We start from the raw sequence: 16,295 nt of genomic DNA, 5'->3' as shown, positions 1-16,295 counted from the left end.
ATTATTTTTTCAGTTATTCTTCTGAATGGTTCCAGATCATAAAGATATCATCTAAAATTCTAAACCAAACAGATGGATTAAACTTTTCATTTTGAAGAAAATCTTTTTCTAATATACTCATGAAAAGGGAAGCGCATGTAGGAGCCACAGGACTACCCATTGCCATACCCATTATTTGGATCTAATTTGTATTATTACATTGGAAAAAATTATTTTCCCAAGTAAGTTTTATTATTTTGCAAATATCTTCTCTAGATAGTGTGCTATTAATAGGATCGTTTCAAGAAAATATTTACATGCTTCAATACCATCTGCGTACGGAATCTTGGTATTTAGTGATGCTACATCTAATGATACCAGGATTTTATCCCAAGGAGATGGTATACCAGCTATCAGTGATAAAGGTTCACTGATCATTAAGTTCTTAAAACAGTATGGTGCACTAGGAACTATGTAAACAATCCACTTACACTTATGTCACAGATGATTTAGCATTTGGTTAATCAGATTTTTGAATGAACTATGCAACTTATTTCGTTCACTTGAAAGTAGAGAAGATAAAGTGAACAATGTGGACGAGTTCACTGTCTTGCAAACGAAACATTCTAGCAAGCAAATGAATGAATATGGTATTCGCAATGTCAACAACAAACGTGAGAGGCACAGTCATTGAACATACCTTTCTGATCATTTATACATTTTTTTAGGATAAATATTTGTAACTTTTTGCAAACAAAATGGGTAAAACTATGAACGGTGCTCTGTAGGATCTATAAATATAGCATAGAAAAGCATATCTGAGGCCAAGGACTATCGCATATCTATCAGACGTACCATTTTACAAGTCGGTAAAAACAATAAATTCGAGAGAGAAAAAAAATGCAGATGCAGGTTTTGGTAGGAAACCAAGAGCATCAGAGCTAATAAGCCAAGACGACAAAAATAATATTATTTCAGCTGGTTAAATGGACTGTCACACAACAAATGCCTTGCAATTTTCCCCGTTTAACTATTCTGATACAATGCTAAACGATAGAAGCCGTACAGGTCATAACTAAGATCTCTCCAACAGCGAGCATGCAAGTGACAGGGCATAAACATGTCTTTATTTTATATATGGTAATAACATTGGCAATAAATATACTTACATTTATGCATCTTGAATTTCCTCAAAATGTACTTACTTAGTTCTGCAAATCCGAATGACATGACCATTGGTTCCAAAACTTCATAATGCTGTGTGACTGTAATTTCGACTACATTTCCAAATGAAATCACATTCTCCTTACTGCACTCAAAATGAAATGAATGTGATGTCCCATAATGCTTTTTTTTTATAATTTCAGTTAAAAGAATTAATGTTTCACACATTATTGGATAAATATATATTAGTAGCCTGAGTTTTTGAGGCAAAGGCTTCTTTTTCGAAACAATAAATAATACAATATTTTTGATCCAATACTTGGTGGAATATATTTTTGGGATAAAAGTGCGTTGGATTTGATCAGTAAATTTCCATCTGACTTTTACTTAGAATTTATTTAACTGAAATTAAAATACAACAATGAAATAGAGTCCAGAAAGCTTGATCTTCAACAAAGTGTGTGTGATTAGTATTTTTAACGTAATTTTAACAATTTTTCAGTCATATCGCTACGATGTCTGCAGTGTGGCAGTTAATTAGGATGCCTAACACTGGGGCATCATTCCGTGGGCACATAGCATGATGTCCCACCAAGTCACACTGTCCTGACACCATGCCGACCAGTCCTAACACTAACCTCTTAATGCTGACCGCCATGTGAGGCAGCTGCTTGTATCATTTGTGTAAGTTACTGGTATGACTCGGCCGGGGCTTGAACCCACGACCTCCTGTATCCGAGGTGGATGCTCTAAACACTTAGGTCACCGGAGCAGTTGAGCTTCAGGAAAGATAAATGGAATTAGATAAATAAGAGAGAGAGAGTTAGAGAGACAGATGCAGTTAGTGAGTTACGAAAAGAAGAAAAACAAATGCAGCTGCAGAAAGCGGAGAGAGAGAGAGAGAGAATTTTAATTTAGATTAAAAGAATTAGATCTGGCAACAAAAAAAACATACCCACTTTACATACAAATTAAAGTTTTGATGATACTAAGAATATTAGGTTAAAACCCGTTTTTAAAGAAAAAGAAGTAGTTAAATATTTTTATCATTTTGAAAATATTGCTGAAAATTTGAAATGACCAAGAGTACACTGGACTCCGTTATAACAAATTGCACTTTCTGGCAAAGCTCATGACTTCTACGCTTCCCCATCAGTACAGCAAAGTGATGACTATGATCTGGTTATGGAATGCATCTTGAAGGGTTATGAGATGGTACCTGAAGCTTATCGACAAAAGTTTAGGAATTTTAAAAATAAAACTGGACAAATCCATGTTGAATTTGCAAGCGAAAAAGAGCAGTTATTTGATAGGTGGTGCTTAGCTAAGAAAGTTGGTAAAGATTACCAAAATCTCAGACAACTCATATTAGTTGAAGAGTTATCGAATTGCGTCCAGTGACATTAAGACTTACTTTGATGAGCACGAGGTCGAAACTTTGGAAAATGCTGCTCGTACAGCTGACGAGTATTCCTTAGCTCATAAAGCTTCTTTTATCAGTAAATCTTTAACTCAGCAATCTTCTGGTAATTTTTTTTATATTATTTCAGCCTAACAAGGGCACTTGCAGATTTCAAACTGACACAATGTTTAGAAATCAATTTCTGATAAGACTTATCAGAAGTCCTTACCTCTTCGTACGTGTACCATTGCTCCGGTAGCCTAGTGGTTAGAGCGTCCGCCCCGAATATGGAGGTGGCGGGTTTGAACCCCAACCGAGTCATACCAAAGATTTATAAAAATGGTACTAACAGCTGCCTGACTTGGCGCTCATCATTAAGGGGTTAGTGTTAGGACTGGTCGGCTTAGTGCCAGGGTAATGTGACTGGAGGGACATCATGCGGCATGATGCCCCAGTGCTAGACATCACTATAAACTGCCACACTACATAAATCGTAGCGATATGACTGAAAAATTGTTAAAGCAACGTTAAAAATCCAAATCACACACACACACACACTCCTACGTGTACCTATTGCAAGAAGAGTGTGCACATTATTTCTGATTGCTACAAACAGAAAAATAAGCAATATAATCAAATCAGACATATTCCAATTGATCTTATTTCTAATCTTCAGTGTCACAGTCATATATTGAAAGCAATACATTTGCTTGAACAAACGCAAGTCTGATATTATTATGGCGAACTAAGAACCAATCATGTCGATGGGTTCTATATCACTCATTCTGATTAGGCCAATCCTAACCTTATTAAAATTTTAAGGGACACGGGAGCTTCTCAGAATATTTTATTATCAGATATTTAGCATTTTCTTGAGAAGTCTTCATCTAATGTGGGTGTTGAGTGCGGCTTTGTTAATGTTCCTCTCTATGGTGTAAATCTGTCATCAGACTTAGTCTCAGGACCCGTGTCAGTCAAAATAGTGTTGTCTTTACCCTTCGAGGGTATTCATTCTCTACTATGCAGTGACCTAGCTGAAGATAAGGTTGTGGTTAATCCACGTGTAACTGACAGCCTCGTTTGGATCAGAAAGTCGATCTTATTGGAAAAGAAATCCCTGATTTATACACAGCTTGTGCAGTTGCTAGATCTATGACTAAGAAAGCGTTTGAGATGATGTTGATCAAGAAAGTATTCCCATGTTTGGAAAATTTCAGGCTTTTGATAAGGTCACTTTTACTCCTCGTTTGGATCAATCAAAGGATATTGATCAGTGATCCTTTTTTAACTACTCATTCACTTTATTCTATTCAGGGTGACAAACGACAATCGCTTATCATCGAACAGGAAAAAGATCCTCAGATCTATTTATTTCAGAGGGACATTAGTGAAACTGAAGCCACATAAATATGTTTGTCATTTTGTTAAATTGGGGTCCTTTTGAAGTACTGCTGGTGACAAGTAGGTTAGTGAACTATCAAACTGTAGTTTCAAAATCGTACAGGCAGGAAATTTTTAGTTTGGTCCATGAAACTCCTCTGGCTGGCTATTTAGGCATCACTAAGACTTATCACAAGATATTGAATCACTTTTATTAGCCAGTTATTAAAAGTGATGTTTGTAAATACTGCAGATCTTGTCACATGGTAGGAAAACCTAATCAGAAGATACCTAAGACTCATATGTAACATATTCCTGCATTTGACTAACCATTTAGCAAAATAATGGTAGACTATGTATGTCCCTTATCTAAGACCAAGTCAGGCAACCAATACTTGTTGACCATAATGTTTGCGTGTACAAGATTCACAGAGGCAATTCCTTTGAGGAATATTAGAATTAAAACGATAGTAAAAGCTTTTTTTATATACTTAATTTGGCGTGCCCAAATCTGTCATACCTGATCAAGGGTAAAATTTGAGGTCTGTAAATTTTAGTCACATTATCCGTGAATTAGGCATCGAGCAATTCAAGTCGAAAGTAAAATTAATGACATAAACTACAATGGAGAGAACTTTTCAGTGCAGTGATAGGGTTCTGTCTCTCTTGCTCATTCTTCAAAACTTTCTTCCGATTAGTTATTATGGTCCTTACACAGTTGAAAATTAAGTAAATTTCAATTATATCATCAGTACTCCTTGGAGGCCTAAACAAAAACAACTTCGTCATATAAATATGTTAAAGGAGTATGTTGATAGAGATAGCCAGGTTAATCATGTAATCAGTATAGTTACACTTGTCCAACACAGCAATGGAATGTAATCGGACTATAATGACTTTGGTGTAACCAACCTTTGGAATCCAGAAATTATGAATAATCTGGACCAGAAACTTTGACATCTGTAGCAACAAGAAAAGTATGAGCTAAAACAGCTGTTACTTGAATATGAGCACTTTTTCTAGATGCTCCTACATGAACAAATAAAATCTACCATGAAGCTGAAGCTGTAGATTTCGCACAGTGAAACAGCATACATACACTATTAACCCTCTCAAACAGGAATGTTTGAAAAAAGAAATACAGTATTTGCTGGAGAATGATTTCACAGAACTGATTAAAAGTGACTGGAGTTTACCATGTATACTTGTACTGAAAACAGATAATACTTTCCGCATGTGCACAGACTATAAAATGGTGAACAGTGTGACTAAAACAGATTCATTTCCATTGTCAAGAATCGATGACAAAATTGGAAATGCAAAATATAACACCAAATTTGACCTTTTGATAGGATTCTGGCAAATTCCATCTATGGAAAGGGAAAAGGAAATTTTAGCATTCATGACTCCAGATGGACTTTATCAATATAAAATAATGCCATTTGGGATGAAAGGTTCGACTTGTACTTTTCAGCATTTAATGAACATGATTACATCTGGTCTAGATAATTGTGATGCTTACATCGATAATGTCTTGATCTACAATGACACCTGAAAAAATCATTGAGACAATTCAAAATTTCTTGAGCAGACCCACTAATGCAAATTTGACAATTAATTTATCCAAAAGTGAGTTTTGTTATACTTGTGTTACATTTCTAGGACATATCATGGGACACTGGCAAGTTAAACCTGTCGACGCTAAGGCCAAGGCTATCTCTGAATTCCCTGTGTCTATCAGTAAAAAGCAACATTAGGGTAGTGTGATTTTGAAAAGCTTAGAGCTATTTTATGACATTAAGGTAGTGTGCTTTTGAAATGCTTATCTGGAGCTATTTCATGACAGTAAGGTAGTGCGGTTTTGAAAAACTTATCTGGAACTATTTCATGACATTAAAGTAGTGTGCTTTTGAAAAGTTATTCAGAGCTATTTCATGACATAAGGTAGTGTGCTTTTGAAATGCTTATCTGGAGCCATTTCATGACATTAAAGTAGTTTGTGTTTTAAAAGCTTATCAGGAACTATTTCATGACATTAAAGTAGTGTGCTTTTGAAAAGTTATTTAGAGCTATTTCATGACATTAAGGTAGTGTGCTTTTGAAATGCTTATCTGGAGCTATTTCATGACATTAAAGTAGTTTGCTTTTGAAAAATAAATGCTTGCTAGAAATGGTGTAATCATTAAATTATGACAGTATCAATAACGGGCCACTTTTTAGCTAGGTGGAGCTTTGTAGTACTGTGAACTCTGACATCAGAAATAAAATGACAGGATTGTAAATTGTGTCTCTTGTCAATTAATATAAAAGGTAAATTTTAATACAATTTTAATAAAGATACCATTTTCTCTGTGTATTTGATAAGAAGAAAATGAGACACTTGGCGATAGGGTACTCATTAAAAACAAAATTGCATGGAATTACCCTTACCTGGCGGTAAATATTTAAAGAAGGATAATGTAAAGAATGGACAGAGATCTATAAATACTGAAGCAATTTTGGATCATTGAACAATTAGCTAAATAAAGAAAAGTTTTTAAAATGGGTAAATACTCCAACATACCACTAGAAATAATCCTAAAACACAAATTAATTTTTGTTGTTGCAAGACCACAATAATTTGTACTCTCAGAAATAAATTCAGTCGTCTTGTTGCCAAAAACCAAACAGAGATGGATAATAACTATGAATTCATCTATTATTTATGGGCACTATAACCATTCAAGCGGAGTTGGTAAAGCATTGGTCTCATAATCCAAGGAGTACAGGTTCGATATCCACCCAGGCTGAAAAAAAGTCGGTGTATCCTTTGTAAAAACACTTAGCTCCCATTTCCTTGGAATGGTATAGCCAATGTGCTAAACGTACCAATAAATCCACCAAAAACAACCACAAATTATTTAAAGCAAGTATTAATACAAATTAATTTATTATTACCAATATTACTATGAATTTATGTATTTTAACTGGAAATAACTTTTCAAAGTTTGTATAACATTACATTTTTATTTTGTGCTTCAGTGGAGATGGGGGTCATATTTTCTGTGCAGAGAGATCAGTGTTGTTGTTTTTTTTTAGTTCATTGTAAGAACCACCAAATCAATGAAAATTGGTACTAATGATAACAACCACCAAATCAATGAAAACTGGTACTACATGATAACAGCCACCAAATCAGTCAAAATTGGTACTAATGATAACAACCACCAAATCAATGAAAACTGGTACTACATGATAACAACCACCAAATCAATGAAAATTGGTACTACATAACAACCACCAAATCAATGAAGATTGGTACTACATGATAACAACCACCAAATCAGTGAAAACTGGTACTACATGCTAACAACCACCAAATCAATGAAAACTGGTACTACATGATAACAACCACCAAATCAATGAAAATTGGTACTAATGATAACCACCAAATCAATGAAAATTGGTACTACATGATAACAACCACCAAATCAATGAAAATTGGTACTACATGATAACAACCACCAAATCAATGAAAATTGGTACTAATGATAACAACCACCAAATCAATGAAAATTGGTACTAATGATAACAACCACCAAATCAATGAAAATTGGTACTACATGATAACAACCACCAAATCAATGAAAATTGGTACTAATGATAACAACCACCAAATCAGTGAAAATTGGTACCACATGATAACAACCACCAAATCAATAAAAACTGCTACTACAAGAGTAATCATTTTGTCAGTATTAAGCTTATTTGGTTTATCCCTGTCAAGATGATTTCTGGCCTTGAACAATCTTTTCAGTCCATGGCCAGCACTGTGTTAAGAATTTTTAAACTTGTCCCTGTAAAGATGATTTATGGCCCTGAACTATCTTTTCTGTCCATGGACAGCACTGTGTGAAGTTTTAAACTTGTTCCTGTGTAGATAATTTCTGGCCTTGAACCATCTTTTCTGTCCATGGCCAGCATGTATGAAGTTTTTAAACTTTTCCCTATGAAGATGATTTCTGACCTTGAACCATAATCTTTTCAGTCCAAGGCCAGCATCGAGTTTAGAATTTGTAAACTTGTCCCTGTAAAGATGACTTTCTGACCCTGAACCAAAATCTTTACAGTCCATGGCAAGGGACCGCATAAAGAATTTTTAAACTTATCCCGGTGAAGATGATTTTTGACCATGAACTGTCTTTTCAGTCCATGGCCAGCATGTTGTTGTTGTTGTTGTTGTAGGGTTTAACACCATTTTTCAGCTCATGATACATGGTGGCCAGTATTAATGGTGGAGGAAGAACCCAGGAAATCCCCGGAAAGAACCACTGACCCTTGAGAAGCTACTGACAAGCTTTCTCACATAGCCACATTGGCCGAATCCGAGACTCAAACCCACGCAGACAGAGGTGAGATGGCAGTTATCCGTAACGGAGAGCGCTTTAGACCACTTGGCCACTTGGGGCCCCCCATGGCCAACATGTGTGAAGTTTTCAAACTTGTCCCTGTAAAGATGATTTTCTGACCCTGAACCATAATCTCTCCATGGCCAGCGATGTGTGATGTTTGTAAACTTTTCCCTGTAAAGATGACTTTCTGAACCTGAACCTTAATCTTTTCAGTCCATGGCTAATAATGTATGAGAAGTGTTTAAAATGAGTGGGAGGAAGCATACTGCTATTGACAGCATTGAACACTGGGTATCGACAGCCAATGGGAAACAGATTTTGTGTGTGTAATCAGTTGTTTGGATGACTGTCTACTGGAGATACTCTGTCTGTCTGTATGTATGAAGTACCATATGCAGATGACCGAGATAACTGTCCTGAGGATACTCTGTATGTCCGTATGGATTACCATATGCAGACGACTGAAATAACTGTGTCCTGAGGATACTCAATATGTCTGTATGGATTACCATATGCAGATGATTGAAATAACTGTGTCCTGAGGATACTCTATATGCCTGTATGGATTACCATAAGCAGATGACTGAAATAACTGTGTCCTAAGGATACTCAGTATGTCTGTATGGATTGTCTGTATGGATTACCATATGCAAATGACTGAAATAACTGTGTCCTGAGGTTACTCAGTCTGTATGGATTACCATAAACAGATGACCAAGATAACTGTGTCCTGAGGATACTCTGTATGTCTGTATGGATTACCATATGCAGATAACAGATAACTGTGTCCTTAGGATACTCTGCATGGATTAAAATATGCAGATGATTGAGATAACTGTGTTGTGGGAATACTCTGTATGGATTACCATATACAGATGACTAAGATAACTAACCTGGGGATACTCTGTATGGATTACCATATGCAGATGACTGTGATAACTGTGTTTTGGGGATACTCTGTATGGATTACCATATGCAGATGACTGAGATAACTGTCCTGGGGATACTCTGTATGGATTACTATATGTATATGACTGAGATAACTGTCCTGGGGATACTCTGTGTGGATTACTATATGTATATGACTGAGATAACTGCCCTGGGAATACGCTGTCTGTTGGTATGGATTACGATATGCAGATGACTGAGATAACTGTCCTGGGGATACTCTGTATGGATTACCATATACAGATGACTAAGATAACTAACCTGGGAATATGCTGTCTGTTGGTATGGATGACCATACGCAGATGACCGAGATACCTGTGACAGCCAGCAACAGTAATTAGTTGTTTCCAAATTATGTTTGCCCTTTATACAATGTTACATACATGACCCAGACTCTATTAGTAATTTTGAATTGTGGAGTAAAATAACTGGTGAAACCATAGAAATACTGCTTTTTAACTCACGCATTTTGTCATATAATAAGATCTGGTTCATTTTTTCCCCTAAATGGTTTACCGAGCAGACTGGTTTTAAAAAAATGCATCTTGTAACAAATATAATTATGAAGAAGAAGAAATAAAACAAGTCCGTATGTTAAACAAGATTTATCTGTTCTTATATTTTACATCACATCATCGATTTCTATTACAACCAATAACTGTACACATAACAACTTGTCAGAAATGAACAATACTTCCCTTCTGTATCACAATCTCAGACATGTCATAGCTTCCAGAATGTAATAAACAACATGATGATATAGTATAGTTACAGTTGTAGTGTTCAACCATTTCCTGCGAACAGCTTAAGTCCAGTAATCATCCTTGCGAACTCCATCATGAAAGACATTGAAATACAAGTCCAGGAGACACAAATTGTAAATGTCATCAAAAGTGGAGGGTGGATTTTTAAAGGAACAAAGCCTTTTTTTTCAGATAAAAATAGAACCTAATTTTTAAAAAGTCTGTGAAGGTTTTATTGTCAACTGTAGAACATTAAAAGTGGGAAAGAGACCTCACTGTATCACTGTATGCTGCCTGGACTTTTTTTAAACTCAGTCACAACAAAACTAGAATGTTTCTGGTCCTGCATATTGGTAACAGTAAGTTGCTCATCCATCAAAACCACTATCAACATTATTGTCTTCTTCATCCTCTTCTCTTTCCTGGAATAATAATAATAATAATAATAATAAAAATAATAATAATATTATCTCTTATATTTAACAAGGATAATCATCAAATCAAGTACTCACTCAGAAAAGAAAATGGAATTCATGTTCACAGAACAAAACTCCCTAGCTCATTGACTGAAAACTGACCCAATGCAAAAAAAACCTGGTTGGGGACAGGTGGAAAAGACTAACACTACATACCACTAATGTATTCATAGTGGAGTCTGAAGAAAAAAATACTGATTCTTCTTTTTTTTAACTGTGATTCAAGGCTGTGGAAGAGGAATCATTTGCCAAGAATACCAACTTCTCTTAATGCTAGTCTCAACCTAGAAATTATTGCCCTACCTGTGATTATCATGTGCATTTTAATTTGCCATTATAATGCAGAACTACAGGTGATACCAACAATATACCAATTTAAATTACATACTCATATTTTAACACCATTTATAATGAAGAAATAACATTCAATTTGCACCACTGTGATTGTTTTTTGCAGCATCACTGGCACCAATTACTTTGACTTGTGCACAGCTGATGTATGTGTTATATGTAAAAATTTGTCTTAAAATTATGCATAATGATTAACTGAAAACTCTGAAGTATAATTTGCCATACAGCTTCCTTCATTTACAAGTATCCTATAGGAAAGTTATTTTAAACTTAATGCCCATTTTTGTACATGCCATAACTTTCATTTGCCATTTCAGTGCAGAACTATATACTACATGGGTTCGAGTCTCGGATTCGGCCAATGTGGGTATGTGAGAAAGCTTGCCAGTAGCTTCTCGTGGGTCAGTGGTTCTTCCACCATTGATACTGGCCGCCATGTATAGCCTATCGTGTGCTGAAAAATGGCATTAAACCCTACAACAACAACAACTATATACTACATAGTGTGCATGGGGTACCAAAATTTTTGTGAAATCAATTTTCCATGGACAAGTAAACTAAATAGTTTACTTGTCTGTATAAAAGATGCACTTGTCTGTATTTTCTTAGCCAAAAAGAATAGTGAAAGACAGGACTTTAAAAATTTTTACTTCTATTAAGCTGTGCCATTTAAATGCATGTTGGATATTTCAACGTGTCTTATTTTTGGACTTTCATGATCAGGGTCTACAACTCTAACAAGAATGTGTTCTTGGTTTATGACTGCTGAATCAGTACAACTATATGAGTTTTTACAAAATTTTAGCTCTAGATATTTTATCTTTGACACCAGATATATTATTAATGATATCTATACATGTAGTTCTGTTGGTGTGATCAGTTCCATCTTCAACCCCATTTTTAATTTGAACCACACAAAGAAATTCAAAGTCTGAAAAAGATTTTATCAGTTTCTCAGTGGCATATGCTGCATTCAACCATGTCTTGTAACACTTGATTTGGCTCACATTATATTTACTAATCACTGTCTATATCACCCACAACCTTATTGTCAGCTATGGTCTTTCATTATCAAATTTTAACCGGCATGTAGCGTGCTTTGCACTTTTTTGGTGTGTTAACAGTATGTCTTTCCTTGTGATAACTGGTCCTACCAACAATCCACTGGTTTTGTCTGCAGTTGTAGGTTATCTCTTACATATATTAAAATACAGTTCAATCTTTGTTGGCCTTGAGCCACAGAAACTCCTGTGGCCAATAATCTTTGAACTACTATTTTCTTTTTTTATCATATTCCCTGTCATAATCAAGTTTAGTTTTAGTCCGTTATTTTGGCTTTTCATTTAACTTTTCACCATTCAACCCTAGCTTCATAAGGAAATGACCCAACCAGATGCATTTGCAGGACAAAGTCATGCATAATGGTTTAATACTGATAATGGAATGAATTGCCCTCTAAACTTAGACACAAAGACATAGCGATCTCATTCAAGAGCGCTCTTAAAACTCAACTATTTCAACTGCAAGAACAGACTTAAAGACTTAATAATGTTTCCTTACCTTAGATATTTTCAGCATGTTTTATGTTTTCTAATTTCATGGTGCTTGTTTTTTGTTATTATATCATTATATATTGTTGTTTTTTAGGTGTTGTCTAATGTTGTAAAGTGCTTAGAGCTTCTAAAGATTAGGCACTATACAAAGTCCTCATTATTATTATCAATATTATTATTATTATTATAATTGGTTTCAAGGAATCCAGCAATTGGTGGAAAACAATGTATGATTTGCAGAATCCCTATATTCCAGCCAGTGAAATTCATTGATATGTAACCATCAAAAGATATTGCCTAAACCAATACTGTATGCTTTCACTGGTTGCATCCATTGAAGCTGTGACTGGTTTCAGTACTAATTAATAAATTTCAGTATACACAGTGTAAATATACAATGCACCCATATGAAGTCACCAGAAAGTATGAATGGTGCTCATATAAACATCGCTCAGACAAAATGGGAACCAATGACCTTTCAAGTTACAGGCCACAAGTAACCATGCAAAAGTTGATCATCCCTAGAACAAATTTCCAATGCATACAATACAGACAATCAATTTCTGCATCCCTGGTGTATCGTGTGCATTGTAATTTGCCATTATAATGCAGAATTATATACTACATAGTACATCATGTAAATATAAACACTGGTAATATTTTGGATATTATAAGGATTGTGATGGTGTTATTCAGTGGCAACCAGTGCTCAGAATTGGTTAAAATTTTAAAATCAATAGGTTGATCAATTTTAAACAGTTAACAACAATTTCTATATTTTATATACTTGGTCTAATTGAAATTGAAATTTTAAAATCAATTTCTATGCTTTGCATACTTGGTCTAATTATTCATCATACAACTAGAGGCAAATTCTTAGGTTAAAATGTGTGTGTGTGATTATGACTTTTAATGTAGCTTTAACAATTTTTCTGTCATATCGCTACGATGTCTGCAATGTGACAGTTGATAGTGATGTCTAGCACTGGGGCATCATGCCGCAGACATGTAGCATGATGTCCCACCCAGTCACATTATCTTGACACCAGTCCAACCAGTCCTAACACCAACTTCTTAATGCTGAGTGCCTAGCGAGGCAGCTGTTAGTACCATTTTTGTAAGTTTTTGGTATGACTCGGCCGGGGATTGAACCCACGACCGCCTGCTTCTGAGGCTGACGATGTAACCACTAGGCAACTGGAGCAGTTTAGAGGTTAAAATGACTTATGGTAAATATACTTTAGGTACAAATAATGACATGATATCAATATTATAAGACAGTTGACATATATTACATTCTTAAAGCACTACATAAGCATTCTAGTGACATAGTTAACTGTAAAGTTATGTAGGCCATGTGAGTGATACCACACCCATCTGTGCCTCTTTTTTTGTGTTTGTGTTGTGTTGTTTTTGTATGATTAGTTCATGCTCGATGATAAACCCACAATTTTTTTTACAAAATTTTGCCAACTATTTACCAATGATATCTTTGATAATAAACACACATGCTTCACTTTTTTAAAATAAATTTATCAGGCTGGCCCCCTGGTCTTCTGTATGAAAAACTCCATATAGTTTTGTTTTTTGCAAAAGCATCGTCTCATTTTTGTGACCTTATGCTTATCACTGAGGGTATTAAACTATTTTAGAAAGCTTTTGTTAGAAAATACTATGGAAATTTCATGCAACTTGTTAGAAAATGTACAGCAGATGATGAAAATATGGAAATTTCATGCAAATTTTTAGAAAATGTACAGTAGATGTGGGAAATACTATGGAAATTTCATGCAAATTTTTAGAAAATGTACAGCAGATGAGGGAAATACTATGGAAATCTCATACAACTTGTTAGAAAATGTACAGCAGGTGATGACAATACCATGGAAATCTCATGCAATTAGAAAATGTACAACCATGTGTGTGATTTTAATTTTTAACAAAGATGTATGATGTCTGCAGTGTGGTAGTTTATAGTGATATCTAGCACCAGGGCATCATGCTGCAGACATGTAGCATGATGTCCCATCAACACTGTCCTGACATCATTCCTACCAGTCCAAACACTAACCTCTTAATGCTGAGCACCAAGTGAGGCAGCTGTAAGTACCATTTTTATAAGTTTTGGTATGACTCAACTGTGATTCGAACCCAAGACCTTCTGCATCCGAGGTGGATGCTCAAACCACTTAGGCCACTGGAGCAGTCAAAATGCACAAAAGATGATGGAAATACTATGGAAATCTCATATCTCATGTTTTTTGTTGCCTTTTTCTTACAAGTAATTTTCAGCGCACTTAGTATCCTGTTAATCTACTGAAAAGTTTCAATGGTTTAAAAATAATTAACCAGTCAAACAATAACAATTTATGTTTATAAAATACATATGCCCTCACCCAGACCCCAAATGGTCCTTGCCCCTCCCCCCTCCAATTTAGAAAATTTACTATAATGTCATGAAAATCTAATCAGGTCATTGACATATGTAATCAAACTTGAATATGAAATTTAATAAGGCAACCTTGATTGGTTTTTGCTTCATAGTGTTATTCGTCTAAATTGTTCAAATCCAAAACAGTTACATTTTTCTTTAAAGCTAGGGATATTTTCAGAACTAAGCAGCAATGTGACTGTGCACAAGGATACATTACATTTGAGAGATAAAACAGAAAAATTTGTTTTATCTTGCCATAATTACTCTTAATTCTTGAAACAAGTAGTGCAGTAACTGATGAAGAAACATACTGTTTAAAACTTCCCATCTGATGATTCAATGACATATACTGGAGTCTAAAATTATAGATTACACAATTCCATACATGTTTCTTTAAATTTTATTATAGCAAGTCACAGCAGTTGGTGAAACTGGTTGCTGCTGCAATGTGTTTTCATTTTACCTAAGCAGAAGTCAGAACAGTTTCTGATGAAATCAACTGATGCATTGCCTAGAATATAAGTGAAGTACAAACCAGCACTTAAATATAGAGACCAACACCTGTAAAATGACAGTGGAAATGAAGATGGTTTTAAAATGATCAAAAAATATGATTATATGATTGCAAACATGGATTTGAAACAAATGATCAAGGTGGCGCTCTACAGTTTCATATTTTGCATAGAGTTAGAATTCTGAAGAAACAAAATTTCCCTGGGTTTCCTCACTGATTATACTGGCTATTTAAAAAAGACCTTGTATATCTCATGTACTGTTCTAAGAACCTTTAATTCCCTTTATTTTGGTGTATGATTGATGGGTGTAATATGGGTTATAGAGAATACAGCTTGGTCTTATTCCAGATGTGCACGTTTCATAAAAGTGCTAGCTCCACTTGGTCATTTTCACTTCCTGAAATTCAGAGGTAAATTGTGAAGAAAAAAAAATGAGCCAATAGCTTTTTTTTAATACATTTTAAGTATTTGTTAATTCATTCATTGCACTTTCAGAAGCAGGTATTGTCTAGTTTGGCAAATTCATTTTCCCTATTTTAATAGCTGATATACATAGTATACTTTAGACTAATTCAGGCAGTTTTTTTTAGCAAAAGGGAGCAGTCATTTTATTTAGCTGTGTATTTAGATCATGTACAATTTCCAAAGAAAGGTCAGCCACATTACATCAAAGTGACATAGAAGTATGACAACATTCTCTCCACTGTGCATGTTTCAAATGCAATTTTTATATACAGGCCACTTGTCCACAAAGGAAACAACTCTGCAGTTCATTCAATATCCTTAATTGACATGTTTAACTGTGGTCTTTTGTTCTTACCCTCACTTCTCGTGGTTCCAGATCTTCCCCATACTGTATGGCTGTGTCTATCTGTATCAGAATATCATTGATGCTGTCTTCATCTGTCTGATCAAGAGGCAAAAATTTCACCAAGCTGTAGTCATCAATCTGAAATGGA

At 35.0% G+C, this 16,295-nt stretch overlaps 1 protein-coding gene across 1 annotated transcript in view; it reads right to left on the bottom strand.

The window, feature by feature from the left end:
- Positions 1-9,856: 9,856 nt before the first annotated feature.
- LOC149777025 (GPN-loop GTPase 3-like) overlaps positions 9,857-16,295 on the bottom strand; it is a 28,456-nt gene continuing 22,017 nt past the window's right edge. The window contains exons 7-8 of the mRNA XM_089941791.1: positions 16,157-16,285; positions 9,857-10,429 (exon numbers count right to left, since the gene is read on the bottom strand). Coding sequence (XP_089797917.1) covers positions 10,376-10,429; positions 16,157-16,285 — 183 coding nt within the window. The 3' untranslated portion in view covers positions 9,857-10,375. The remainder of the gene's footprint in view (positions 10,430-16,156; positions 16,286-16,295) is intronic.

The sequence above is a fragment of the Sinohyriopsis cumingii genome, chromosome 18 (assembly GCF_028554795.1).
Source record: "Sinohyriopsis cumingii isolate HCF-2022 chromosome 18, ASM2855479v2, whole genome shotgun sequence".
Taxonomy (NCBI): domain Eukaryota; kingdom Metazoa; phylum Mollusca; class Bivalvia; order Unionida; family Unionidae; genus Sinohyriopsis; species Sinohyriopsis cumingii.
The sequence above is the reverse complement of the archived record's forward strand: the minus strand, read 5'-3'. Positions and strand labels throughout refer to the sequence as shown.